At 60.6% G+C, this 26,641-nt stretch overlaps 3 protein-coding genes across 25 annotated transcripts in view; 1 reads left to right on the forward strand and 2 right to left on the reverse strand.

The window, feature by feature from the left end:
* Nucleotides 1–14,619, reverse strand: part of PHLDB1 (pleckstrin homology like domain family B member 1) — a 36,628-nt gene extending 22,009 nt beyond the window's left edge. For 15 of the 21 annotated variants that reach the window (XM_066639244.1, XM_066639257.1, XM_066639251.1 and 12 more), the window contains exons 1-6: nucleotides 13,920–14,074; nucleotides 10,142–10,214; nucleotides 9,494–9,617; nucleotides 9,003–9,173; nucleotides 2,050–2,175; nucleotides 238–1,583 (exon numbers count right to left, since the gene is read on the reverse strand). In XM_066639244.1, coding sequence (XP_066495341.1) covers nucleotides 238–1,583; nucleotides 2,050–2,175; nucleotides 9,003–9,173; nucleotides 9,494–9,617; nucleotides 10,142–10,201 — 1,827 coding nt within the window. In that variant the 5' untranslated portion in view covers nucleotides 10,202–10,214; nucleotides 13,920–14,074. Of the gene's footprint in view, nucleotides 1–237; nucleotides 1,584–2,049; nucleotides 2,176–2,375; nucleotides 3,754–4,076; nucleotides 4,942–4,977; nucleotides 5,373–9,002; nucleotides 9,174–9,493; nucleotides 9,618–10,141; nucleotides 10,215–13,919; nucleotides 14,075–14,566 lie in introns of those variants that run through there. The other 6 variants (XM_066639259.1, XM_066639258.1, XM_066639240.1 and 3 more) reach the window with 6 other exon arrangements.
* Nucleotides 14,620–17,198: 2,579 nt separating this feature from the next.
* Nucleotides 17,199–23,552, reverse strand: ARCN1 (archain 1). Its single transcript, XM_066639450.1, has 10 exons — nucleotides 23,356–23,552; nucleotides 22,969–23,232; nucleotides 22,682–22,861; nucleotides 22,360–22,565; nucleotides 21,356–21,520; nucleotides 20,722–20,887; nucleotides 19,285–19,432; nucleotides 18,975–19,083; nucleotides 18,666–18,870; nucleotides 17,199–18,193 (listed from the first exon to the last, which is right to left on the reverse strand). Exons 1-10 carry the CDS (start codon nucleotides 23,356–23,358, stop codon nucleotides 18,104–18,106), a joined length of 1,536 nt encoding a protein of 511 aa, XP_066495547.1. The 5' UTR covers nucleotides 23,359–23,552; the 3' UTR covers nucleotides 17,199–18,103.
* On the forward strand, nucleotides 23,487–26,273 carry IFT46 (intraflagellar transport 46). Of its 3 annotated transcripts, none has more exons than XM_066639452.1 (12): nucleotides 23,487–23,574; nucleotides 23,651–23,747; nucleotides 23,814–23,890; nucleotides 23,998–24,131; nucleotides 24,235–24,309; nucleotides 24,387–24,480; nucleotides 24,762–24,890; nucleotides 24,981–25,102; nucleotides 25,252–25,318; nucleotides 25,518–25,578; nucleotides 25,761–25,846; nucleotides 26,045–26,273. In XM_066639452.1, the coding sequence occupies exons 1-12, from the start codon at nucleotides 23,536–23,538 to the stop codon at nucleotides 26,138–26,140; spliced, it is 1,077 nt and encodes a 358-aa protein (XP_066495549.1). In that variant the 5' UTR covers nucleotides 23,487–23,535; the 3' UTR covers nucleotides 26,141–26,273. The 3 variants fall into 3 exon arrangements, with proteins under 3 accessions (XP_066495549.1, XP_066495550.1, XP_066495551.1); XM_066639453.1 differs by having other exon boundaries at nucleotides 24,984–25,102; XM_066639454.1 differs by lacking the exon at nucleotides 25,761–25,846 and having other exon boundaries at nucleotides 26,045–26,160.
* Nucleotides 26,274–26,641: the final 368 nt, after the last annotated feature.

A 26,641-nucleotide genomic window follows, 5' to 3' on the forward strand; every position in this document is an offset into this window, starting at 1 on the left:
ATATGCATGTAGTTAGACTAAGAGCCCCAAGACCCTGTGGCAGGACAGGGCTCCTGCTTGCTCTACTGACCGCTTGGCCCCACAGCACCAGCCATGAGGGCAAGTCTGCCTCCTTGCAGAGAGCTCCAGACTCACACCCTCTCAGAGGTGCCCAGCACACCCACTTCTGCCCGTCATGCCAGCCACCAGCGCCTCCAACCCCTGCCCGCTCACCTGCCACCCCTCCGCTCCACTCACCAGTCGCTCCATCTCCTGCTCGCGGAGCCGCTCCTGGCGCTGCCAGCGGTGGTACTCCAGCAGGTCCCCCTCGTTGCGGCTGAGCTCGGAGATGCTCTGCTTGCGCTCCCGCATGGGCCCCGGCAGTGGCAGCTCCCCAGACAGCTTGCGGTGCACACGTGGGCTCTGTGGTGGCGAGGCCGAGGGCAGAGTCAGGGAGCCCAGGCTGTAGGCAGGGCTCAGGCCCGTCCCTGAGCTGGGTTTGCGCTGGGCAGGCTCCCCCACGAGAAGGGTGGGGGAGGAGCTGCGGCCTCGCAGGCAGGGGGCTGTGGCAGGAAGCAGGTCATCTGGCCACCCCCTCCGCCAGGCAGTCTGGTTCTCAGCAATTCTGGCTGGTGGTGAAGGGCTACTGTGGGCAGCTGGGGATGCAGCTCGGCGGGACAGAGCCGGGCTGAGCGGCGGCAGGTCCCGCATACTCTCCAGGGACCGCTTGCTGAGGCGAGGACTCCCAGGAGGCTGCAGTGCCCGCCCCGTCCGGCTGAACTGCCCAAGGCCTACTGTCTCAGCCACCTGGAAGTCTTTCCCCACAGCTTGGCGGGAGGGGCTGACAGGGACGTCCCGAAAGGAACTAGGAGGCCTATCCTGCAAAGCTGTTGTCTTGGTCCGGGAAGCAGAGAGCGGCTGGAACTTGGGTGCCAAGTGGGGACTGCTGGGTGGTTGCGCCCGCAGGCTCCCTGAGATACTCTCATTTGGGCCAACAAGCACTACAGGTGGGGAGGAGCTGCGCTGGCCGTGGTGGGGGCTCTCCACCGAAGGCAAGGCCCTGCGACTGGGCAGGGGGCTGCGGGGGCCTTCATGCCCAGCCCTTCGTGCCATTCTCGGGCTCCCTGGTGCTCGCACAGAACTCGGCCCACCAGGTTTGCTCAACAGGTCTGGTCTAGGCCCACCATGGGGAGTGAGCATGGAGTGGTTGTAGCTGGAGGAGCGGACAGGCACCACAGGTGGGGTGGCAGGGCCCTGATCCAGGCTGCCAGGGGAGTGGCTGGCACAGCTGCTGCTGCTGGCAGGAGATGAGAGCGGCGAGAAGGCAGGCGAGGCATTTTCATAGCTGGAACCCACCGACATGGCACTGGGGCTCTGCGGTGGGGAGAAGCGGGGACACCCAGTCTTGCCGTTTACCACGGAGGTGGGGGGCGACTCTGCACTGCCAGCGGGCTGCTTCGTGACATGGCCATCTTCCTCTAGCACCAGGGAGTCCATGATGTCCTGCAGGTCTCGTTCGATGGAGCTGACCAGGGCACTGTGACTAGGCCGGGGAGGCAGTACCGCAGCTGCCTCTCGGTTGCCATTGACCAGGCTTTGTGACTCTGTGGATAGGGACAGCACCTGAGTGAGGCTTGCAAGGGGGCAGAAAGAGCATCCCCCTCCCAACCAGCAGACCCCTCCCTGGGCCTGGCAAACACCCTCCTCCTTTTCTGCTTCCTCCACCAGCTTACAGGTTGAGAGGTTTTCCCAAGCAAAAGAAGCCCAGACTCTCCAGACAAGCTTCTGGGTGCCCCTTTCGCAGGCTTGTTTATCCAAACAACACATCACTGGTTCTGCCCCCCAACCACAGATCGCCCTTCCCTGCAGTGCTCCCACATGGGACCTGTCCAGCCCTGATGAGCAGCACAATCTCCTGCAGCCCCAGGACTAGCAGAGCCAGAAGGGGAGGCCAGACTAGAGGTGCGTGGACTGCAACGTGACTGCACCCGGTCAGGGTTCTTCACTCAAGTCGCCTAACTAGTACATGCCCCCCACAACTCTCAGGTCCTCAACTGGCAAAGCCCCTACCTGTCAGTAGTCCATGAGAGGCTATAGGGCCCCGTGCCTCACCAGGAATCATGCTCTTCATCCACTTGGCCTCAGCCGGGTGGTTAAAGCGGAGGAAGGTCGACTGGCCCAAGCAAATCATGCACCCTGCAAGAAAGAGAAAGCAGAGGAGGGAGGGAGATCACCAACCAACACCAAGCCTGTCTCCACAGCACAGGCAGGACATCAAGCAGGACCCCTCCCCAAGGGCCAGGCCTGTTCCTGGGGTTTCTCCACTCCACGGTTGGTGCCCAAGGTCCCCTCCCACTTGGAGGGTACACACAAGGGCTCATCCATAGAGACCTAACCTGGGAACCAAGTGCCACCCTGCTGGCTCTCAGGACAGTCCCATCCAAGGGACCCAGCTGGCTCCTTTTAGTGACCTTCCAAGGCCATCATTGCAGCAGAAGATGGTGATGGGCCTGCCCTAAACAGCTGATGGAACAAATGGGGGGGGGAATTGCTGTGAGGGAAATGTCTTATGTGAAATGAGGCGCACGTTTGTGTGAATAAATGTGACCTGGGACCCAGTCTGACAGTGGATGAGGCAGCCCCGGCCTAAGCACTGCCGGAAGGTAGCAGCCCAGGGATGGGTCTAGGCAGAGCGGGAAGGGCAGGCCTGGGAGGATGTGCCAGTCCTGATCTTCCAATGGCGCCAAGAAGCTGAGGAGCAGATCTCGAGCACAGTGGCAAAACCTGCTCACACGAGTGCAGCCGACTTGGGTTCTAGAAAAGCCGAGGGGCCTGTGGGGCTCATCTGTGCTCCTGAAGCTGCTCCAGAGGCCTCTGGGACCCACGACAACCCCCACCCTGGGGTGGCTGCTCGGCACACTCCAAGGCGCAGTGCGGGGCTCGCGCTCTAGGGCGGAGCTGCAGAACTCAGTGCCTGGGGGAGCAGCATCCCCAGCTGGCAGACAAGCCAGCTCCTGCCTGGAATGTCAGGAGAAGGCGCTTGCACACATGCGTGCAAGGATCACCCTGCCACGCCCCTGTCGTGCCCGACACCTGACTCCAGTGCACCTGGAGGCAGTCGCGTGGCGCTGAGGAAGGCTCCGCTTTATCCTCCGGGTTGACACTGAAAGCAGCAGCGCTGGGCCTGCTGGGAGCAAGCGCCAGGCTACCCTGTCCCAGGCAGCCCGGGTGCCAGAGAGGACATTTCTTGCCCCACCCCGCCAGAAACACACAGTCCCCTGATCACATCGCAGAGCAGGCTGCAGAAGCCACTCTTTTTGGAGATGGGCACCAGCAACAGGCAGCAACTTCTGCCGTGGCCTCCAAAAACAATGGCAGAGCCAAGCCCACCACAACTGCTGGCCTTGAGCGCTTACACAGGTGCCAGATCCCATGAGTCTGCCAGAACCTGGGCAAGGCAGCTCCACACCACCCAGAACCAGTGGCTGCCCAGGCGGAACGGACCAGAGACTGAAGCCCCAACCCAAGCGCCTGAATCTCTAAGAATGCCACGTTGGCACCCGCTTGCCTGACCACTTTTGCAGCAAACAAGAGAATTGAAGGTTACTAAGAATAGACCGCAACACTGAGCTACTCAGGACTCCCTCCTGCCCCTCCCCCCGCACCAGGCTCTGGGTGGGGCTGGGCCAGGCAAGCTGCCCCTCCTGGCGGGGGCAGACCAAGACCACCCTGCCTGTCCCCAATCCCACCAGTGGCCCCGACACATCCCTTCCGGGCAACCCCCAAACCCCACACCGGTGCTGCGGACTCTGAGCCGCATGTCCTGCTGTCGCTGCCCCCAAGCACCCCCCCAAACAGGGTCCCTGCCCGAGCCCCAGGGAGACGCCTAAAGAGCAGCATCGGCCGAACCCACAGCCAGACCCCCGACGTGGCTGCAAGCCTGGCTCTGCCGCACGAGGCAGAGGCTCCCAGGCAGCCCCAGGATGGCCCTGCACACCGGGCTGCTGGGGGCACCCGAGAAGACGGGCCCCGCGCCCCCCCCCGCTCGCCAGAGGCAGCCGTGCCCAAAGGTGCCGAGGCGACGCCGCTTCTCCCACCTGGCCGCGAGCCAGGCACCTGCGGAACACCTGCCGGAAACGCAGGCTCCTCGCGGGGGCACTGGCACACCCACAACAGCCCTGTGAGGCAGGCCGGTCCTCGCGCGGGGCCCCGCCCTGGGGCCAAGGCGACCCCTGGACTGAGGGAGGCGCGCGCTCGCTCGCTCGCTCGCTCTTCCTCCCTCCCTGGCTGGCTGGCTGCAGCCGGCGAACGGCGTCACGGAGCCCCCGTGCTCGGCGCTTCCTCCGCCCGGCACGGCCAGGGCCGGGGCGCGGAGGGGGCGCCTGCTGCGGGCGGAAGTGCGCAGCGCGCCGGCGAAGCAACAGGTGGCGCCTGCCCGCGGGGGGGGCGCCAGGCGGGGCGAGGGCTGGACGGAGGCCCGGCTCAAGGCGGCAGCTGCTCCGACGGCCCCGCGAGGCGCAGCAGCACCCCAGGGCACCCCGGCGGCTCTGCTCCTCCCGCCGCGGGGCCTGGAGCGAGGGCGGCGCGGAGCCAGGCCGAGCCTGCGCGGGGGCTTCTAAAAATAGCCGCCCGCAGAGCCCACCCGGCGCGCTCGCTCACCCGCCGCCGCGCCCCCCCGTCGGTGCCAAGCCCGGCCCCAGCTGGCGGGCTCTCTTCGAGGACGGCGCTCCAGCGGGCGGGAGGCGGCAGCCCTGCGCTTGGCCCCTCCGAGGCGGGCACCCCGGAGAGGGAGGCGCGCTCCCCGCCAGCACCCCGCGAGGCTTCCTGCAGCCGGGCGAGCCCGCGGGCGGGGGGAACGCCCGCCGGATCAGATGCCCCCCGCCCGCCCCCCGCGGCCACTGGCTGCTGCTGGCCTGACCTTCCTGCCTCGCGGGGCTGTTGTGAGACAGGCGGCCCCCCCCCCCCGCACTCTGCTCTCGTCCCCTGAACGGGCCTCACTAGCTGCTCTCCGGCGCGGAAGAAGCCGCGGCAACAGGCAGCGGAGGAAGCCCCTTCCCGAGCCCAGGGCGAGCAGGGCCGCTAGCAGCACCCAGGAGGTCTTCCAAGCCCAGCAAAGCAGCGGCGGGAGCAAGGCCGAGCGCGGGGCACGAGGCAGGGGCGCGGCTTCCTCCAGCTTGCAGCGAGGGCCGGCCAGGCCTCGGCCCGCTCACGCAGAAAAGTGCCCACGGCTGAGCGAGCGGCAGCCGTTGCCCCCTGCAGTGCAGCTCGGCAGGGGGACCCGGGAGTCAGCCAGGCCATGTCAGCCACCCCGTTTCAGCCCCGCTTCTGGGAGGGGCTCAAAGGGCGCCCAGTGCAGCAGGGAGGCCGCCGAGGCACAGGCAGCTGCAGCGAACTCCGTGACTGCCTCCTTCCCTCCCATTTGCGGGGTCGGGGGGGGCCGTGCAGCAGGACCAGCACATCTGGGTGGGTCTCTGGTGCTCCCTGCCAGGCGCAGGGAACGCAGGGGCCGGAGCGCTGCCACTATGGAGCAGATTAGCTATTTTCTTCTCTCGACCCAGGAGGCACCTCAAGGCTGTAAAAAAAATTTTAAACCTTCAACGGGGTTATTTTTTCCAGGGTCTGATCAGGAAAAAAGAGACAGAGACCAAGTGTGTGACTCAGCCAGGAAACAGAGTCTGGAAAATCTGACACTGGGCTGGTGCACAGATCCTGCTGCTGGTCTGAGCAAGGCGTGTGCAAGAGAGCAGCTCCCTGGAAAATCTGGGAAGTGGAGGAGGGGTCGTGAGCTGTTAAACCCACCCCCACCCCAGTGGCTCTGGGGAGAGAGGGGGGCGGTTGGGCTCTGGATGCGCCACCTGCCCAGAGCTGCTGCTCTTCCTCCCCAGAAGGAGAGTAGGGGCAAGGGAGTCTGCAGTGCAGGATGAGCCAGGACTCACGCAGGTGTCAGCCCCAAGGCCACAACCCTACGCCTGTGTGGCAGGGCTGTGAGACCTTGTGGGGAGGGTCCCAATGCAAGGACAGCAGGGCACTTGCCTCTGTGCCAAGGCTAAGCAACCATGTGTGGGGAGAGGGGTTAACAGTGGGAGTGGAACCTCCCAGGGCAGGACAGCATCTTCACCACAGTTGCACCTGAACAGGGGGGCCTTGGGCCGCCCATCTGTAAAAAGAAACAACCTTTTTTGTTTCAAAGTGAGCTCACTGCTGGTCAGCAGCCAATTTTAGCACAGAGTTCTCACTTGCAAATGAGCACTGCCCCCCCCCCGACTTTCCGAGAGAGACCAGGCTGCATGCTCACTCACAAGCCCTCCTTGCAGGCAGGAGGCAGGTGCTGCCTGGGAAGGAAGGGCAGGCCTGACCCTCAGCTCCCAGCCTTGACCGTGCGCCTGAGCCTGAACCCCCACAGGAGGCAACCCAAGCAGAGGGCTTCGACGCCTTCTGTCACGGCCACCACCCAGCCAGGACTTGGCCTGCTGCTAAGCTGAGCAGAGGGTGGCCCCCAAAGCTAGGCACCAGAGGGGTCCACTCAGCTCTCCCCCCCCGCCTGCCAAGCTGCACGGCTGCTCACATCTTCCCGTCTGGTGGGCTGGTCTGTGGCTCTGTGCTCCAGTAAGATCCTCCTCCTCCCTTGGAGTCCCCAAGAGTCCTCTGGCTTCCCCCATCAGCAAATCCCTGGCCTGAGGGTGCATTTCCTTTTCTTGAGGACCAGAGCCCAATCCCATCCCTTGGTAGAGGGTGCAGCGGCCCAACTGGCTGCTTACCCAGCCCAGCAGGTCTCCAGCCCCACAAGACTGATAGCGCTGCACAGGCAGAACACATCGAAAGCGCTAAGCATGCTTCCTCTTGCACACCACAACAGCAGGCGAGGGGCACACATCTGAGCCTGACCAGCCTCTTGCATGGAGACAGGGGCCTTCTTGGTGAGCTGTCCTTTTGGGATGTATGAGCAGCCAGTGGGAAGGTACTTGCCATTCAGCGACTGACACTGCAGTTTGGCCCTCGCCAAGGCTCTCTGCGACTGCTGCTGTTTGTTGATTAACCATCATGTGCTTTGCACAGTTCCCTGCCTCAAAGAGCTTACAGTCCAGAAACTGACATCAGGACAGCAGAAGGGGATGGCGGTGGGCTAAACAGGGAAAGCAAGTGCAGTCTTTCACTGTCATACAGAAGCTCCATTGCAATGGCCACCAAAGCATGGTGCCAAAGGAGTCCCAGGACAGGCAGGTTTCAGGTGGGTGTTGAACAGAGCATTCCACAGGCATTCCAGGAGGTGGCTCCAGGCATATGGGAGAAAGGGGGCATTGTTCAAGAGAGTGGGAGATATTCAAGTGGTGGTGATAGACCTGGGAGAGTAAAGGTCCGGGGCAGGAGTGTCATAGGCTAGGAGACCCAATAGGAAGGAAGGGCAAAAGGCATGGAGGACTTGGAAGGCAAAGCTGAGGTGGCTGTGCTGGATCTGGGAGTGGACAGAGTGCCAGGAGGAGGTCTGAAGGAGAGGCAAGCTGTGAGGGGCCTGGAGGTGAGGGGATTAGGCCAAGCCAGCGTGGAGGAGCAGGACTGGAGGGCCATGCTGGAAGGACTGAGGGAAGTCCCAGGCTCTTGCGACACCCTGAAGGCTGCAGTGGCGCAATTTGGCACCAACCGACTGGGGCGGGAAGGAAAGAGCAGAGGCACAGAGAACGCCAGGGCTGAGTTAGGAGGGGGGCCAGGGGAGACCAGAAGCTCAGTCATGGTCCTCCTGAGTGTGGGCTGATCACCAAACAGAATCAGGCCTCCAGTGAGATGCTGTGCTGGGCAGCCAGTTCTGCTGGGGGCAAGAAGGAGAGCTGGCCTACAGGTGGGACTGAAGCTGTGAGAGTTGATGAAGTCACCCAGGGGAGGCTCACAAGGCACTAAGAACAAGAGCCTTGAGGTTCCCACACAGAAGGAAGGGGGAGGAGCTCCTCCCACATGTGGAAATGCTGACCAGGTGATTAGACAGGGAGGAAGGGAGCTGGGGTGCAAGAAAGTGTGGCCAGCAGAGCTGAAGGCCATCAAGAGAACCAAGCAGCCCCTGGGGCTAGACAAGGTGACGGGGGGGGGGGGACAAACCTGGAGGGTGGGGGGAGCACTGCGCTTCACCAGGGCCCAGGTTGGAAGGGGCCCCTCCTCTGAACTTGATTCCACCTGTCTTGGGGTTTGCCCTGGAGCTGCCTCCAGGGACAGAGAGCCAGAGCTGCCTGCTGAAGCCCAGTGGTGCAAAGCTACAAGGGGTAGGTAGAAGCCTACCCCTTTGGCTGCCTCTCTGCTGTGGCTCCTATGGCACCGCTACGCAAGCTGCCCCAGAGTGCTGGGGGCTCCCTGAGGAGGTACCAGGCTGTGCCCAAGACGGGTTCTCCACAGTACGCTGGAGGGCTGGTCCTACATCTGACTCCCACTCCTCTCCACACAGGCCTGGCCACCGTGTGGCTTGCCCACGGGCACTCATCTTTTTGACACCTGGCTGTAACTGAGGGCTTGCTGAGGGGTGGGGGGCTTGTGCTGTGTGCAGTCCGGTAACAGCAAACACACACCCCCAGGCTGCTTCTGCAGCTGTCAAGCCAAGGACTGCCCTGTTGGCCTCTGCGCAAGGGTGTGTGCAGCAGAAGGAAGGGAAAGCTGCACCAGTACTCTCACTAGGCCCCAACTGCAGGGAGAAGCCAGATGCAGACAACGCAGGCAAATGCCAAGCCCAGCAGCGCTTAGCTCGGAAGCCAGGTCGTTCTGGGAAGGGGCCGCACAGAGCAGAGTCCACCCAGGCTGCTTCCCGTCAGCACCACCTAACGTGGATGGTCCAGCAGTAGTGCAAGACCCACAGGAATGGGGCCCCTGCTCTTACTCCAACACACACACGCCCCTGCCCTAGATTCAATTCCTCATCTAGTTTGGGGCATTCAGAAGCCCAAGTGGCATGTTCAATTTCTCAGCCCCACAGGACACACGGGCTTGCAATTTTCCTGTCCCCTGCCAGGCGCCCCCCCCCCCCGCAAGGTCAAATATCTCCTTACCTTGGGAAAGGCGTGTGGGGTGTGTGACGGCCAGACCGTCTATGGCACACGGGTTGCCACAAGGGTGCAATGTGAGAGTCCCGCGCACATTCTCAATGAAGCAGTGCCTTGGGGCTACTCCAGGCCCCTGCAGCACGACCTCCTCAGCAGCTGAGCCCAGCACCGTCCTGCCTGCAAGAAGACATGGACCGTTGGCCAGGTGCCACCTCTCCTGCCTGGCTGGCACCCAGTGCGAGAGTCAGGTGCCCTTCCCTTCCTTCCTTCCACAAGGAAGGCCAAGCCAAGGAGGGAAGGTGGCACTGAGATTCCCAGAGGAGGCCCTCCCCTTGTGGGTTTTTGGGCCTGGACTCCCAGTGCGGCTGACACCTCACCCAGGGATGCTAGAAGGACCCCAAGACGCAGGCTGCCCCGTGCCTGGAGCCCCCAGCCCACATGCTCCCTGGAAGCCCACCTTCCCACGAAGCCTCCCTGCAGCAGTCCAGTAGAGTTACCTTCCTCCAGCGGCAGCAGGGTGATGGCAGTGCTGAGGCGCCCACTGCCCAGGCTGACCAGGTGGGGCTTCTCAGTCTGCACCTTCAGGCTTTTCCCAGCCTCAGTCAAGTCCAGCAGGTTGTTCTGCAGGGCAGAGAAAAGCCGTCACTGGGCAAAGTGTGTCATGCCTTCGGGTCAGGGTTAGCTAACCCTAACCCTCACTCTCACAACACAGGAGAGGGTGGCAGGCCGGCCAGGAGGCTGAACAAGGGGCTTCTCTGCTCAGAGCGAGAATCCGGGCATGTGGCTCAGTCTAATAGGATAACCATACAAGCCAATTAGCCCAAAGGGATTCCAGACCAATCTTCCTGATCGGGCGACAACAGGAGCTGCAGAGTGCCAGGAGCCAGCCTGACGCATGGAGGTCCTGCAAGACAGGCCTCAGGCCGGGAAGGCAGCCATGGGGGACCCCCTTGTCTGGGTCTGTCAGGTCAAAGTAGTCACGTTGCCTCCACAGGAGGACGCTGTGTGCCTTTTCCAGTCTGAGGCTCTGCGCTGCTCCACCACTCTCCCCCCCACCTCACTGTGGGAGTCAGAATGCCCCCTACCTGCTACCACCTGTAGCGCTTGAGGGCAGCTTGTCTGCCGCCTGAATCTTTGCCACAAACCTGAATTTGTGCCTGCAGTGGACAGGCTGGGCTAACCCCCTTGCGGTGAAAGGTCTCCATGGCTGCAGTGCTCCTGTGGGAAAAAGGAGAGTCAAACATTCTGGCCCAGCGAGACACCCAAGACACATTGTCCAGGCATCCCTCTGGACCACTACAGGCAGGTGCAGAAGCCAAATTCGTCAGCAGCTCCAAATCTGCTTCTCGTGGCTTCAGCAGGAATGCAAGGCCTCCAGTCACAAGGGAGGACCCCGAGTCCCAACGGAACAGAACCCTTCCTGGCTCCCCTCTGGCCTCCCTCCCCACTCCTTCCTCTGCTGTTCAGATGCTGCGCCTGTGGCAGGAGCATGGTTGTCACCTTCAGAAATCACACTGCGCTCACTCCGCCCACATTCCCCAAGCCCTGTGGCCTGATCAGTTATTAGCTGACAAGTCCTCTAGCACAACTCAGTCTGCTGGTGCAGAGGCGGCCCGAGACAGCTTCCCCAGAGGCGGCATGGCTGGCCCCAGGGCACCCCCTACAGAAGAAGCCCGGATACTGCACAGCACTGCTCTGCTGGAACCTCCTTGGCCCCTGGCACAGGAACCAAGGCCACAGAACCCCCAAATGACGTGATGCAAGCCAGTGCTCACTGCCCTCTCCTCAGGCTGCCCAGAGCTAGGAGGGTCACTCACTGTGGCAGCAGCAAGAGAAGCAAACCAGCCTTGTCTTTGGCGCCCACCCTCTCTGGAGAGATGGGGAACCAGGGGAGCCCCAGCTCAGCAGGCCTGGTTGGGCTCCTGGCTCTCCCCTCCCTCCAGAGCTCAGGAGGCTGCAGTCCCTGACAAGCAGCCTCTGTTCTGGGAGATGGGAGCGGGAGGGAGACGGAGGGCCGCCCCACCTTGCCAGCGACAAGGCGTCTTTCTTCTCAGGCTGCCAGAGAATGAGGTGCTTGTGTGGCTGGAGCAGTGAGGCAGCAAATGCCAAAGGGTCGGCTGCAATGAGGCAGGGCCCTGGCCTGGGGGGGTGTTCCCGTCCAGTCTGGGGAGCAGGGGAACTCCTGCACCCCTGCAGATCCCACCCGGAAAGGGTGTTTGTGAACTGCCTCCCAGTCATGCAGTTGCCCTGGGGGAGATGAAGGGTCTCCTGTACCCTCAGCCCTTCTGGATCTGACCCTCCCCAGGCGGCGTCACCTCAGGCAGCCCCCCCCCGCCCCAGGATGCAGCCTGGGAAAGGTGGAGGCGGGAGCACAGTCCTGAGCAGGGCCCAGCCCAGCCACCCACCACTGCTGGCTGGCCAGGGGCCACTTGCTGGGAAGCCAGCCAGCAGAGGCCAGGGCGCTCCCTGGCCAGAGAGGAGGAAGCAGCTCTGCCTGGTCACCTCCAACCAGGGCCCACAACTGAGACATCCAGCTGCAAGGAGTGGGCTGAGGCTCTCACGTCCCCTCCAGGGCTGGGCTTGGCAGAACATCACTGTGTGTGTGTGTGGGGGGGGGGGGTGCCTGCAGCTCCCAGGCGGCCACAGACCATCCTTTCTCACAAGGCCAAGGTGGGCGTGCCCAGCAGCTTCCCCCCAGCCCTGAAGAGCTCCCTAGCCAGAGAAATGGGTCCCAGGAGCCCCTCCAAGGCAGCTGGAGAAAGTGGCCCATGACGACAGCACTGCTCCAGCTGTGGGTTCCTCTGGCAGCCAGTGTGTCTTCATCAGCAGGAGGAAGCAGCCCTTCCTGTCATGACCCCCCTCCAGGCGCAGCCCAGGGATGAGGCATGGCCTGGGTCAATGGTTGCCAGGGCAACACACTGGGATGACAACAACAACAAGGGCCACGGGCATTTCAGCCCCCGGACAAGGAGTCCCAGCTGTGACGCTCCAGCCTGTCCCCTCCCTAATGACAGGGGGCTCCTTGCCCTGCCCCACTCCAAAATAGAGGGCAGCCCCAGGCACAGGCCAGCACCCTGGCTGGAGTTGCTAAGGGAGACACTCTCCACCAGGTCTCCTGACCATTGTCCAGTGGCTAATCCGACTTCTATCCACTAGTTTTTCCTCCATTTTATTCACACCCTGATTATGCATCTCACACCTTCTGAGACCCAGAAGGGAGACAAGGACTGTTGAGCAGAAATGCCCCCAGGGGGGCTCACCCCGATGGCAACACATGCACTTCTCCCTTCTTTCAGGCCTGGTGCTGGGACTAGCAGCAGGGGAGTAGGGTGGCCCCCTTTCTAACCTCAATCCAAAATCAACCTCCAGGGTCAGTTCTACAGCTGTCACTTGACTCCCCCCCCCCCAGAATCTGTCCCTCGAAAGGAGCATCAGAGAGTCAAGCAAACCCTTAGCACAGTGGTTCTCAAACTTTCAGCGTTGGGACCCACTTTTTAGAATGAGAATCTGTCAGGACCCACTGGAAGTGATGTCATGACGAAGTGATGTCATCAAGCGGGAAATTTTTTAACAATCTTAGGATGGAATCCTACCTAAACTTACCCAAGAGTGACTGTCATTGTTAAAAGAATATACTGTACATAGCAGCCTGTTAAAAGTATAGACCTGTCGCGTTTGCCCATCTGCAGTCACATACCAGTCTAATCTATTAAAAATAAAATAGTGAAATGAATGGGGACCCACCTGAAATTGGCTTGTGGCCCACCTAGTGGGTCCCGACCCACAGTTTGAGAAACACTGCCTTAGGATAAGCTCAGGAGCTTGAGAGCTCCCAGCCCCAGTCCAAAGTCTCCTAACAGCACTCAAGGCAATTGCTTCAAAGCCCTGCAAGCAAGTGGCTGCACCCTCAGCCTCCAGCTCCTCCACACCACTATCCAGCCATGGCTAACAGCTGTTGATGAGCCTGTCTTCCACCAGTGCCTCCCTCATTGTTCACTGGTGCAATGAGTTCCACAGGGTCATCATGCGCACTCTAGTTAAACCTCCTGCCCGATCAAGAGCTGATGCTGCTTGAAGCACAGGATGGTGGAGGCTCCCAGGAATCCCCCCCCCCCCGTCACTGAAAGCATCCCTTTGCCAAACTGATCCTGCCACCAGTGGCTGGCACTGGATCCAGAGGTGCTCTGCCTCTTGGGCAGAGGTGCAAACGGTGTCGCCCTTGGGCTCCCTCCTGCACCTCTGACCTGTCCCAAAAGTGGTGGCTGCACCCAAACCCCTCTGTTGCCACAAACATCCCCCCCCCATCGGTGCTGTAAGAGCAAACACAACGTCCTCCCCCAGTTCCAGAGGGAGGAGAGGCGCACGCTCTGTGCATGGTCAGATGCTCTCCGGATGCCTGCGGAGCCCCTCCCATTCAGTACCACTGCTGGAGCTGGCTCAGAATAAGGTCCCCTCGGGCGGGGCACCGACCCCGTTTTCTCTACCTGTACAGCTGGGCAGCAGCGACTGCCCTTGGCCGACCAGGCCGGGCTGCGGGTGCCCCCGCCCCGCCGGAGACCCGACGCGCGGCTCAGATTAGGGAAGAAAAATGCCAAAAATGCGTGGAATGCGCCACGTCCGGGCAGGGAGGGAGGCCGGCGGCCCCTCCGAGGTGCCATCGGGCCGCCCCTCCTTTTGGAAACGGACGATCCGATGTTGCGGGGGGGGGCACGCGCGGACGCCCCTCCCCGCACACAAAGAAGAGTGGGAGAGACTCCCACGCGGGGACGCGTCCTTCCCGGGCGCGGGGGGAGTCCGAGCCCTCCCCGTTCCGCTGCCCGCAGGTGCGCCCCGTCTAGGGAGGAGGGCAGTCCTGCGCCCCCGTCCCGCCGGTCGCCTCGCCGACGGGGCGGCCCCGTCTGTGGACCGCCTCTGCCTGCCTACCTGCCTCTCTCGGGGTCCCGCTCCGTCCGATGGAGAGGAGCGCGGAGTGCCGCGTCTCCCCCGTCCCGTCTCGGCTCCGATTTCAGCAGCGAGGGGCCGCCCCTCCGCTCCAGCCCAGAGGAAGGAAGGAAGGAGGAGCGCCGAGCGGAGGAGCCCCCCCGGCCGCGCCCGGCCTTTGTTCGCCGCCCCCGTTCGGTGCCAGCCTGAGCTGCTGCTGCCGCCCGGCGCGGGCAAGGCCGGGGCTGGCTCGCCCCGCCCCTCCCCTCCCCTCCGGCCCTGGCAGTGCCCCGCGCTGTGTCCGCGGGAGGGAGGAGCTGGAAACCGGAGAGCAGGCGCCCCGCAACCCGAGCCTGGCGAACAAAGCCCGGCCGGCGAGGCCTGCGGCTCCTGGGCACGTGCACCCTCTTCCCCGCGGCTGCCGGGCGATGGGGGCCGGGGCAGGGCTGCGGAGAGTCCGCATGAAAAAGAGAGCAGGTCTTGCAGGGGCCGTTAGCCCGCGCGGAGCCTCCAGGGTCGGAGGCAGTCTATCTGCGTGCCGGCTGCGGCAGGAGGGCAGGCTGCTCGGGCGGCTGCTGTGGCAAGCAGGGTTCTTGTCTTGGGGGCCAGGCCTTGCCCCCCACCTCGCTCCCGGTTCTCCACCTGCTCACCTTCTCAGTGCCTGCCTCCCGCAGCGCTTGCGTTCCCCGACAGGCAGGCAGGAAGATGCCACATGGGGGCCCGCTCAGCTCCGACGATGAGGAGCAACAGGCAGCCGCCTTTCGGGAGGGGGGGGCAGCCCCACAGCCACGCCTGGCCTGATTCAGAAGGAACCTTCTGGAAAAGCAGGGCAGGGTGGGAACCGGAGCGGGCCAAGAGGCTCCCTGTCGGCCCGAAGGAGAGCGGCCCCTTCCACTTTCCTGGCAGCCTTCCTGCTCTGAGTCACTGGCCGGGCAGCTGAGGGGAGGCTCTGGGTGCCAAGTGGCCACAGTTGGGGTCACCGTAAAGCGACTGCCCACTGCCCAGCAGTGCCCGGCCTCCAGCCTCAGCTGCCCTGCCCAGGCGGCATCCAGCTGGTCTTTGGCTGGCTGGGCGGGATGAAGGTTCAGCATAACAGAGCAGCCCCTCGTTTCCCACAGTCTGAGCCCTGGACGCTGCTGGGTGCACACATCTGGAATCCATCAAGCCCCTGTGCTGCATTACGCAACTGAGTCCCACAGCTGCTGCGCACACAAGTGCTTTTCAGTCAGTGGCAGGGAAGGGACGAGACCACTGCAGGCCAGAGCAGCGCCCCACAGGCAGCTCTGCTCTCACAAGCTGCCACTTGTTTTTCACGAGACAAAGCAGGCAATTCAGTGTCCAAAGCGCTTCATGTACTCTGCTTCAGCAACTGCCATAGTTGCTGGCCCCATAAGGTGCACCAAGAGCACTCCAAATGGCTGATGACAGGGTGATGGTGGAGATGCGCCTACATGCCAAGCTATTTGTGGGCTCTGCGGAAGCAGGCAAAGGCCTCTCTTGGTCAGGCAGTGCATCCATCCCCTCACCAAGCACAGGCCAACAAGTCTGCCAAAGCAACAGTTACTCATTACCTACTACTACTACTACTACTATTGGCAACCTTCAGTCAAAAGACTCTGGTATCTGGTATCGCGCTCTGAAAGGTGGTTCTGGCACAGCGTCTAGTGTGGTTGAAAAGGCCAATTCGGGAGTGACAATCCCTTCCACACTGGGACCAAGTGCAGTCTGTCCCTGGCCTGTCTCCCTGGCTGTGGGCTTTCCTTCTTTGCCTCAGACTGTTGGCCAAGTGTCTCTTCAAACTGGGAAAGGCCATGCTGCACAGCCTGCCTCCAAGCGGGCCGCTCAGAGGCCAGGGTTTCCCACTTGTTGAGGTCCATCCCTAAGGCCTTCAGATCCCTCTTGCAGATGTCCTTGTATCGCAGCTGTGGTCTACCTGTAGGGCGCTTTCCTTGCACGAGTTCTCCATATTGGAGATCCTTTGGGATCCGCCCATCATCCATTCTCAGGACATGACCTACAGTGAACCATTACCTACATGACCTACAGTGAACCAAATACTGTATTACATCACAACTGTGCAGGGTACACCCCCAGTCTCTCTCTGGTTTGACCACCTCAGGCACCTGTAGACATTACAATCCCTCTGCATTTTGGGAGATGTGACCAGGCCCAACCCCCTTCTCTTCCAGCTCAGAGCTAAAGAGCACCTGAAGGTCTGCAGCTGAGTGTTCTACAGGGGCCCTAGAGAAGAGTGAGCACCCTTAGGGGCCGTGCGCATGTGACCAGAGCAGAAAGCAGGATCCAGGCATTTCCTCCAGCCCCAGCCATGCCCCTTTCCAAGCATCACTTCTGTGTTGGTGAATCCAGGCAACGCTCCCACTCAGCCCTGCCTCCCATATGCAGGCTGGCTCAACAAACAGAAGGGCAGATTCATACCACAAGGGAGTCAGGCTTTCAGGGATGGGGGTCAGACAGGGCCCCACACATGCTGGGCATGTGGTCAGCCTTGGGCACCAAGCTGCCCCCCCAATTCCATGCTGGCTGGCAGCTCTCAGAGCACTACAGTGCTTGAAGGCTAGGAGTTGGAACTCAAGGCCAGCTTGAAAATAGGACAGTAAGCCTTGGAAGCCTGTCACTCCCTTGGGTCACCTTTCCTTGTCACACCCCTAACAAGGGAGCAGCAGTAGTTTGTAACAGACAAGCTGGGAGCAGTGCAGCAACACTCTTCATGAAGCTCTTTGCCCCCTCGAAATCCACTGTAATGGACTACCTTCAGCCATAAGCAGCAGTACTCCCCCACATTCTTCTTTGTAGGTGGGGGGGGGGAAGGAGGACCAATGTGGGCAGGCCTGCTCCAGCTTCTGACATGCAAACACCTGCCCACTGCTGTAACAAGCCCCCTCCCTTGCCCTGCAGCTAAATCTCAGCCAGATAGCTCAGGCCCCAAAGGTTGGGCTAGGGGAGAAGGAAGCTCCTTCAGCATGCTCCCTCCCCTCATTTTCATCACAACCCAGACTGAGAGCTTCATCGGTTTGTGCAAGCCTCCTCCAAGGCAGCCTTGACAGACTCCTCCAGCTGTGGGTGACTAGGAGCAGCAGAGAGAGCCCTGGTCAAGGGGAGACCTGTCTCAGGCCCAGAGGCGGGACATTGCTTCTCTGCTGTGCTGTTGCCAAGGACGAGTTGGAGCAGCTCAGGGTTTGCTCTGTGCCCCACATGCCCCCCCGCCTGCCAGCCAGCAGCAGTCCCCCCTCCTTTTCCAGGCAGCCAATCATGTCCAGCAGCTCCTTTGAGAATGCTCTTTATTTGCGGGGCCGAGAGGGTCTGTGTGTACATTGGAATGTGTTACAGGGCCTAGCGCTTCGCTGCATAGGGTTACAAAATCTTCTTAAATACCCCCCTTCCCTCCACACACACACAGAATGTACTGTAAGGGAGGGTGCTTCATTCAATAGTGGAGCTAAAATCAGACAACTTTTTAACACAGCCAAGTCAATGCGGTTCATGGCTGTCACCTACAGTACAGGCAACCCCTCCCCCATTCACCCAGGGCACTCTCTGGAAAGGGCCACACCAACAAGGCAATGTGAGAGAGGCCAGTGACTTCTACAGCAGGAGAGCACATGCCCGAAGCTGCTAGAGCCATCCCTGACAGCTAGGAGTCACCAGTGCCCCCTCAAGTGACAAGGATTTTGAAGGGCCTGAAACATGTCCTTGGCAGCCCTTTGGTTGGGCAGCAGCTCCGGGCAGGTGGTAGAAGAGTCCAGAAATGGTCCGAGCCAGGCACAGAGCTGTGCCCGTAGCAAAGCCCCTCCCCCAACACAATTTATTGGCAAGGGTGCAACTGCACCAGGGAAGGGGTGCCAGTCTTTGTCTGCCTGTCCTGTTATGGTTGGCAAAGGGTTCGAGTTGGTCACCTCTGGCTGCTACCACCACTGAGAACAAAACAAAATGGGAAGTGGCCACTGCAGACTGGAGCACGAGTGGAGTGTGCTTCAGGGTCACGAAGAGGGGCAGGCCTGGCCCAGCCTGGCCAGAGAAGCAAGCAGCCTCTCCCTGCCGGCCCGGAACCTTGGAAATGGAGGTGGGCAAACGGGTGTGTCAGACTCCACTGACACAGAGAGGGCTGCAGCCCTTACACAAGGAATCACAGCCTCCGCATCTTCCTCACTGCTTCCTCGTGGCGGGAGCTACAGGATCTCATACTTGTCCACAAGGAAAGTGGTCTCTGTGGAGAACCTCACTGGGCTGTTCCCATCCACCTGCGTCACTTTGGTGACCTAAAAGCAGAGAAAAAGAGCACACATTCCAAGATCAGCAAGAACAGCTCTTTCCACAGCACAGACGGACACACCTGAAGAAAAGGCAGGCACTCCCTTCTGGCTTGGCCTACTAGGACCTCAAGTGGACTGGGCCTGTGTCAGATGAGGCCATCTGTTGGGTGCGCACACAGGGGATCTCAGTTCAACAGCCCACGAGAGCTGGACAGCACTGGGATGACACACCCAAGGCAGCCTACGTCTTTGGAAGGAGCAAATCAAGTGCCTAGCATGGACAGGGCTGAATCTCTTATCTTTCCTGGGGTCTTTGAAAAGCCACTGCTGGCTGGAAGAAAACACCCTGAGCTGGAGTTCATGGCAGGCACCCAGAAGAGGGTTTTCCAACTGCAGAGTGAGCTGCATAGGGGGCCAGGACAGCCAGCAGTCCCCGCTGTGCATGGCGCAGCCAGCGGTCTTCCTTCCCTGGACTTGCCTGTATGTTGCAGTAGTTCTTCTTGGAAATGAAGGAGAGGTGCACAGGGAAGAAGTCGTTGGGCTGCCCTGCAATGCTGAACTCGAGGCTGCCACTCTTGTTTTTGGCATCGATTACAGGCAGGCACCACTCCAGGATGTTCTTCCGACTGTCATGGCGATATTCACCATCGATTTCCCCAATCACGGGAGCTCCCACACCAGATCTGTATAAGCAAACCAAGGTCAGTGGAGGAACTCCCCCCGCGGCGCACACCCTGCATGAGAGAGTCTTCAGGTTGCTGCCAGAAAAACCAAGCCAGGTACTCACGGCAAGGGGATGGTGATAGTCACATCATTCAACTCCAGGCTCTCCTCCTGCAGCTCATACTCAATGTTGACATCGCAGCCACTCCCGCTCTCTGACGGCCAGCAGTTGACTAGAGTAAAGAGGCACCCTATTGACGGTGTGAACTTTCCCAGCTGACAGGCTCTCCTTGAGGACCAGGAATGGCCCAACAATGCCAGCAGGGGCCTCTCAGAACAGGCCTTGCCTGTCAAGGCAGGCTGGCCACACCTGCCTTGGCCTCTGCACCATGGGACTCCTGGGGCAAAACCCTTGCAAGCGCCACTACACTCACTCGTCAGAGGAATGAGCGACTCTTCCGTGGTCTGCAGCCGCCATTTCAGCACCCCCACATCACTGTTGATAGGGAAAGACTTCTCGGGATTCTTCAGACCAATCAGGGAATCTGCTGTAAAAAGCTTCTTGTCAACGTTGGGGTGAGTCTGAAGGGAAAAACATGACAAGAGAATTGGCTGGTGCTCCCAGAGTCTCCAGGGCAGGGAGGCAGAAGCCCCACCCCTCAAATTCTGGGCTGACTAGCTGCGATGTCTGATCAGCTCCCTTGTGCTCAGAATGATAGAGAGGGGACTGCTTGGTCTAAAAAAAATGCTTCTCTGCTGAAACCCTAGAGAGCTGTTGTCAGCCTGGGTCAACAACATTGACCCACAAGGTTCAAGGACTCAACCCAAGGTAGCTTCCCATCTTCCTAACTGGGACAGGGCAGATAGCCAGTCAGAGAAGGCTAGTGATAATCCCTTGACCAGAGATGATGGTCACCAGTTTGTGCACTCGACTGGAAAAACTGCTTGAGAAACAACTGCTCTTGTAGAATGCAAGGGAGGACAAAGTGAAACACCCCATCTCCCATTACCACTGGCCCAAATCCAGAAAGCGGGGCCACAGTCTGCTGCAGGGGTGGGAGACCTCCTGACCCCAGAGCAGTCACCACACAAAGGTAACCTGCAACAAAACCCACAAGAAACCATTGAGCCCAAAACAGATTCCAGAAGACTGGAAACAGCAGAGCTAGGAGTAGCACCATTCTAGCCTGCAGCAACACCCACAAGGATTTTTCAAGAGGTTTTCTGAAACCGTTGTTTTCTGAACGGCTTTTACCTGACACTGAAAGGAGATCAGAGCGACTACCAGATGGGCCTCCCAAAGGGAGCATTCCACAGGCAGGATGCCTTCGCCACCACAGCAGCAGGCCTCAGCAGACAAGGGATTGTTGTAGGAGAGTCCAGCCACCCCAGGGCCTGACCACTCAACACCAATGGCCTGAGACATGCTTGGAAACGGACCAGCAGCCAGCAAGGTGCGGCATGTCCTCTAGGGCTAGTCCCAGCTAGCAGCTGTATTTGCAACTAGAATTTGCAGGCTGCTTTTACAGAAAGCACAACAGTCACGTTATCTGCGCATTAGCAGTGCCTGAGTAACTGAAGCCAAGCAGCCTTTCTGGAAGAAGTTACAGGCAGCACCCTGGCAGAGCCAGGCAGGCGCCTCACGGCAGGTGTTACTCAGGCTTCCAGTAAAGAGCCGCATCCATCACTACCCCCAGGCTACGCCATCTCCCTGGAGGGAAACTTCATCTGCAGCAGGTCACGTGCCACCCCAACAATCAGAGGCTGCCAATGCTACTTCCCCACCTGGTTATGCTGCACACCCCTCCCCCACATCCCCCCTCCCAATTCTGCAGCTTCACCCACATAGGCAGCAACCAGGCCAGCTGTACCTGGAGCTGCACCCCCTTCTTGTCCTCGTTCTCAACGTGGATGCGAATGCGGGCAAACTTCTCATCTAGGATCCGGAGCATGATCATGCCGTGCAGCTCCATGTTCTGCAGCCCCCCGTCCCGGCCACAGGTCAGCGAGATCTTCTCCTCTATCTTCATGTGCACGCTGAGAGAAGAGAGCAGGGATCAAAACACACAGGGAGGCTGCACACAGAGGCCCAAAGATAGGGAAAGCTCCATCTCCACAGCATGAGCCCCACAAGTAGCAGCCCCTGCCGACCACTCCTCTTGCTGCCTCTGCCTCGTGGTCTGGACCAGCTGCTTGAACTGTGTGTACCCCTTCCTCCTTGCTACTAAGTACAGGGTGATGCAGTTCTTGCCCCAAGTGAAGCAGCTGCGCTAGTGTACAGCAGTGAGAACTTCTTGTTCAGGTTCTACCAGGTGCCCAAGGACTGCCTGCTGGGAAGCACACACAAAAGAGGCCGGCTCCCCCCAAAACAGCAGAGCGCCCAGGACGTTCCCTCACAGAAAACCAGGCTGTGTCAGGCCAAAGACCCAAAAGTAGGGATTGAAGTACAGCAGCAACTACCTCAAACATTGCCCTCTCCTCGCTATCCCAGAACCTGACACCCACCTCTCCATGTTCACAGGTGGCGCAAGAACAGTGGCTGTTTCTGAAGAGCGCTTGCCAACGGAAGAGGTGACAATGTTCTCTCCTTCCGACTTTAACTTGTCCACAAAATTATCCACTTCCTTCCCCTTCGCACCCAATTTGAGTGCCTTGTTGGAACCAGACGGCCTAGTGAACAAAACAAATGCAATTTTCCTCAGTCAACCCTGTGAGTGCTTGTGCTGCTACCACGGCAGTCTCTTCCCTTCCCCCCATTCCACAAAGCTCAATGCAAGATCAAATACAAGACCAGCCTATTTATACACAGATTTTTGATACATGGATTTGACTCAACATGAACGGCCATTGCAAATAAGAAGAAATGTGCTGATCTCTGGAGAAGAGAAAACTGCAGTCCTTTATAATCAGTTTAAAAAACTGAACAGTCCTTTGTCAATAGCCTCCTTAGTGAGAGAAAAAACAGCTGGCTGACAATCCATCAATCTTTCTCTCTCCAGTGGACCCCTCCCTTCCCCCTGAGCAAGGTGATCACTTTGCATTGGTGAAGGGAGGGCTGAATGAAGTTCCTTTGCAAGCACTTGGAAGAGGACTGAGGGATTGTCTTCTTAATTACTCTTATCTTGCATCACAAAGGTTAGCAAGGCTGTTTTTAAATCACAGCAGCAAAGAAACTTTGATTTGCTGTTTTTTGCCATCCACCTGAGTGCCTGGACAGAACCAAAGGGAATAACTAAGCCCAACCTGTACTGTCCACACATCAAGTCCCTGCGTGCCAAAATGACACACTCCAGTTAAGAAATGCTTCATTCAGATCTCCCCCTCCAAGAAGCCTAACATTCAAGCAACCCATAAGTGCCCAGAACAAGACACTGGGAGAGAAGCTGCTGCTGGCACCACTTCTAGAGTGCAGCCAGCCTCCTCCTTGTTGACACCTCACATTGGCTCTCCTGGGGGGCCACTACTAAGCCCTTTCCTTGGCCCCAAACACAACCCAGGTCCTTCTATACCTGCTAGGTGCAGGAGCTGCTTTCGGCTTCTCAGTCTCAATGATGGTTTCTGTGATCATGGCAGCCGTGGTGCCTCCCGACACGGCTGAGCTACCAAAACCACCAAAGCCTGGTGCTTTTGCGCCCCGGCGCTCTGCATCCCTGCGCGCCTGCTGCAGCTCCTTGGCCTTCCGGCGCATCTCAGCCTTGGCCTCGCGCTCCTGCGTCTGCAAAGAACAGACAAGTGTTTGAGCCTCTGTCTCCAAGATGCGCGGAGGGCCTCGGCCCAGCACGGCGGATGGGAAGAGACAGGAACTGGCGGAGAACGCGCGCCTGGGCCTACCTCGCGGACCGCTCTGAAGACCTTCTCCTCGTGCGAGTCCATCTCCGTGAAGGTGCGGATCTGGGCCAGGTTGACGTTCTCCCGGTACCCGAGGGCCACGATCTCGTCGAAGGCGAAGATCAGGTCGAAGCAGTGCTCGGAGATCTCGCTCTCCTCCAGCGCCCGGCAGTACTCGGGGATCTGGAGGGACGGGAGAGGAAGTGCTGGGGGCGGCCGGGCCTGCAGGGGCTCGCCCCCCCCCGCTGCCAGGACCCGCCCCCCCGCGCCTCGGCCGCCCCCCGCCTCACCACGCGCGAGAAGAGCCGCAGCGTCTCCAGGTCCTCCAGGATGTTGCTGTTGCGCGTGGTGATGAGCAGCGCGTAGAGCTTCTCCAGCGGCTGGTACACGTAGCGCACGCTCTCGGTCTCCACGAAGGTGTGCTGCCGGCCCGTGTTCATCAGCTTGGGGAAGGCGGCCAGCAGCCCCTCCACGCGCGTGCGCGTCATCTCCACGAACTGGCGCGACACCAGCGCCTTCCCCGCCTTCGTGCACACGGCTGCGGCCAGGAGCACCTGCGGGGGGGGGCGGTCAGCGCGGCAGGCGGCACTCGGGGACGCCTCTCCGGGGACGCCCGCCCGCCTGCCCGCCCGCCCGCCGGGAAGGGCCGCCCCGAGCCCGGGCGGAGGCGCACTCACCATGGCGCGTCCGAGGCCGTCCGGCCGCCGCTGCTGCTCCTCGGAGTGCCACACAAGATGGCGGCGCGAGCCACGTCCCCCGGGCGGAAGCGCGTCAGCGCGCGACGGGCCCGCCCGCAGTCTCGCGAGAGCGCTGCCGTCTCCACGGAGACCGCGACCCGGCCGTCCGAGCGCGCGAGCATGGCCGGGGCGCCGCCGTCCTCCGAGGCCGGCCTGCAGGTCTGCTGCGGGGGGCGGGGGCGCGCCGGGCGGGGGCGGGAGGACGGACCCCGCGCTCACCGCCCTCTCCCCGCAGACGCGCCTGGTGGAGAACCAGCCCTACGACGAGAGCCTGGAGGTGAACGAGACCGAGGACGTCACCAGCATCTACGCGCCCAGCCCGCCCCAGCCAGGTAGCCGCGGCGCGCCCCCCCCACAGGGCCCCCCCACAGGGCCCCCCTGACCCCGTCTCTCCGCAGGGCCCAGGCCTTCGCGCGGCCCCCACAAGAGTCTGGCCGAGAACAGCAGCGAGGACGACGACGAGGAGGTGCTCAAGGTAGGCCCCGCCCGCCCCGGAAGTGCGGAGGAGGGAGGCCCGCGCGCCACGCCCCCGCAGAGGCCAGCCTCCCCACCCCGCCCCGCCTCAGCCTCTCCCTTCCCCAGGAGAAGGCGGCTGCCCAGCTGGCCTCCCAGCGCAGGTTCAGCGGCAACGAGGTGGAGGACGAGGACGAGGACTCCTCGGAGACAGACTCGGAGGATGACGACGACGACGAGGAGCACGGGGCCCCCCTGGAAGGGTGAGCGGGTGGCGCTGCTGCTGCGCGGGTGGTCCAGGCCTCGGCAGGCAGGCAGGCAGGCTCCGAGACCCGGTCTCCCTGCCTCACCGGCCCTTCTCTGCAGGGCCTACAACTCGGCGGACTACGACTACCTTCCGGTCTCCATGGAGATCAAGGAGCTCTTCCAGTACATTCGCAGGTGAGGGCAGAGCCGGGCGGGAGGGGCTGGGGGCCTTGGCCGTCCTTCCTGGCCCCGCTCAGGGTCTTGCCCCTCAGGTACTCCTCGCAAATGATCGACCTGGAGCACAAGCTGAAGCCCTTCATTCCGGACTTCATTCCTGCGGTCGGAGACATTGACGCCTTCTTAAAGGTGCGCTGCTTGCGCTGATGCTCCTGCACGGTGCTGCCTGAGAAGGGCATCCAGGACAGCTCTTCCCTGGGACAGCACCCCCGTTCTTGCCTGTGACACGGAGGGGCCTCAGTAAAACGTAGGAGTTTGGTCAAGTTGCTGGCTTATTCCTCGGGCCCCATTTCTGCCTCACTGGAGGTGGTTGCGCTTCCTAGAGAAAACGCTCTTGGCCAGGGTCGTTCTCCAGAGGTGGGGGAAATGGAGACGTTTCTTCTATGGACACCTTGGGTTGTGCCCTGCAGGTTCCACGCCCCGACGGAAAGGCAGACAACCTGGGCTTGCTGGTGCTGGATGAGCCGTCCACCAAGCAGTCAGACCCCACCGTGCTCTCTCTTTGGCTGACAGAGAATTCCAAGCAGCACAACGTCGCCGTGAGTGGGGAGGGTGAGGGCTGAGGGGCTGCTCTGGTACGGCAGCACATGGGTGGCATGACAGCGAGCGCATCTGGCCTCTGTTTCCAGCAGCAGATCAAAGTGAAGAGCCTGGAGAATGCGGAGAAGAACCCCAAGGCCATTGACAGCTGGATCGAAAGCATTAGTGAGCTCCATCGCTGCAAGCCTCCGGCCACCGTCCACTATTCCAGGTAGCCTGCAGCCTCTGCAGCATGCCCATCTAAGTTTGGGAAGCACAGTGCTGGATCCTCCTCCTCCTCTTCATTGAAGAGGTGGCAGAAGCGACCCTCTCTGGCCGCCTCTCCCCTCTTTTCAGGCTGACCCCTGTGTCTGTTTGCAGGCCCATGCCAGACATTGACACTTTGATGCAGGAGTGGTCCCCAGAGTTTGAAGAGCTGCTGGGCAAGGTGCGGACATCCAGGAGGTCTGATCAGTTCCCCTGGGCTTCTTGCTGTAGCCTGACATACCTCCGCCCTCATTATTCTCCGTGGTGGGCCTTGTACAAGAGGGAAGGTGCACCTGGCAATAGGAGCCTGGGGAGAACTTGTGGGCTTCCTCTTAAGGGAGGCGGCCAGCACTAAGCATACCTCCCCCCCCACCATTCAGGTGAGCCTCCCCACAGCTGAGATCAACAGCAGCCTGGCTGAATATGCAGACCTGATTTGTGGTAAGTGGAGCATGCTGGTTCCCTGCCCCTGGGCCAGCCGGGAGAGCCTCTGCAATGAGGGGTGGGGCTGGCCCAGCAAGGCTCCCTTCTGGCCATCTGTTGCCATAGGGTTCCACTTTTCTGCTCTAGTAGAGCCAGACTAAGAGTTTCAGGGCAGAGTGTGTCTTTTTGCCCCCTTTTAGCCATCCTGGACATTCCTGTCTACAAGGACCACATCCAGTCCTTGCACACTCTCTTCTCACTCTACTCCGAATTCAAAAATTCACAGGTGCGTGTGCCTTCTCTCCCCAGGAAGGGCAGAGGAAGGTTTGCCACTGCTTCTGGTGTAACACCAGGCTCTTGTGCCAGAGGTGTGGGAAGAGGTCTCTGTGGCCACTTGGCCCAAGGAAAACTTTATTTTCTAGGTGGGGCTCAGCTCTAGCTGCAGCCCAGCTGATGCTCTCTTCTCCAATCCTCTCTCCTACAGCATTTCAAGGTCTTGGCTGAGGGCAAGAAGCTCACCAGCCCTCCCTCCAATCCCCCCTCGCAGACTGGCGAGCCAGAGGTGCTGAGCTTCCCTTAAGACTCTTTCTACCCCTGGAGGTGGATGTTCAGGGCAGGGCTCTGGAGGCAACAAGTCTTCTGCGGCCAGGAGCGGGAAAGCCCCCGCCTGTCTCTGTGAGATATTTTGTTTCATTAAAGCTCTGTGTCAGGGACCATAGTGTTTTCCTTGGAGGGGCCTGGCAAGGGGGGAGAGCTGGAGCCTGCGGAATCCTGAGCTCTTCTGTCCTTGTTGGCTATCAGGGTCAGGCCACAGCAGGGACCCTGGTGCAGAGTATGGGGTCTGGGCTTAGGGAAAGTTTTGCTTTACCTGGAAACGGGTTTCTGATGTTTAGGATGTGATGCCAGCTGGTGAAAACCTTTCCCCCTTCCAGCTCTCGTCTCAAAGCCCTTAAACCTCCTGCACTTTGACTGCAGTCTACCCAACCCAGCTGTAGAATACCCACACCCGGTCTTGCTTGAAATTCCCACCCACACCCCTTTTCAGCAGAAGAGGCCAAGAGGTAACTTGGCTGAGGCTTCT

The sequence above is a fragment of the Tiliqua scincoides genome, chromosome 11 (assembly GCF_035046505.1).
Source record: "Tiliqua scincoides isolate rTilSci1 chromosome 11, rTilSci1.hap2, whole genome shotgun sequence".
Lineage (NCBI taxonomy): Eukaryota > Metazoa > Chordata > Lepidosauria > Squamata > Scincidae > Tiliqua > Tiliqua scincoides.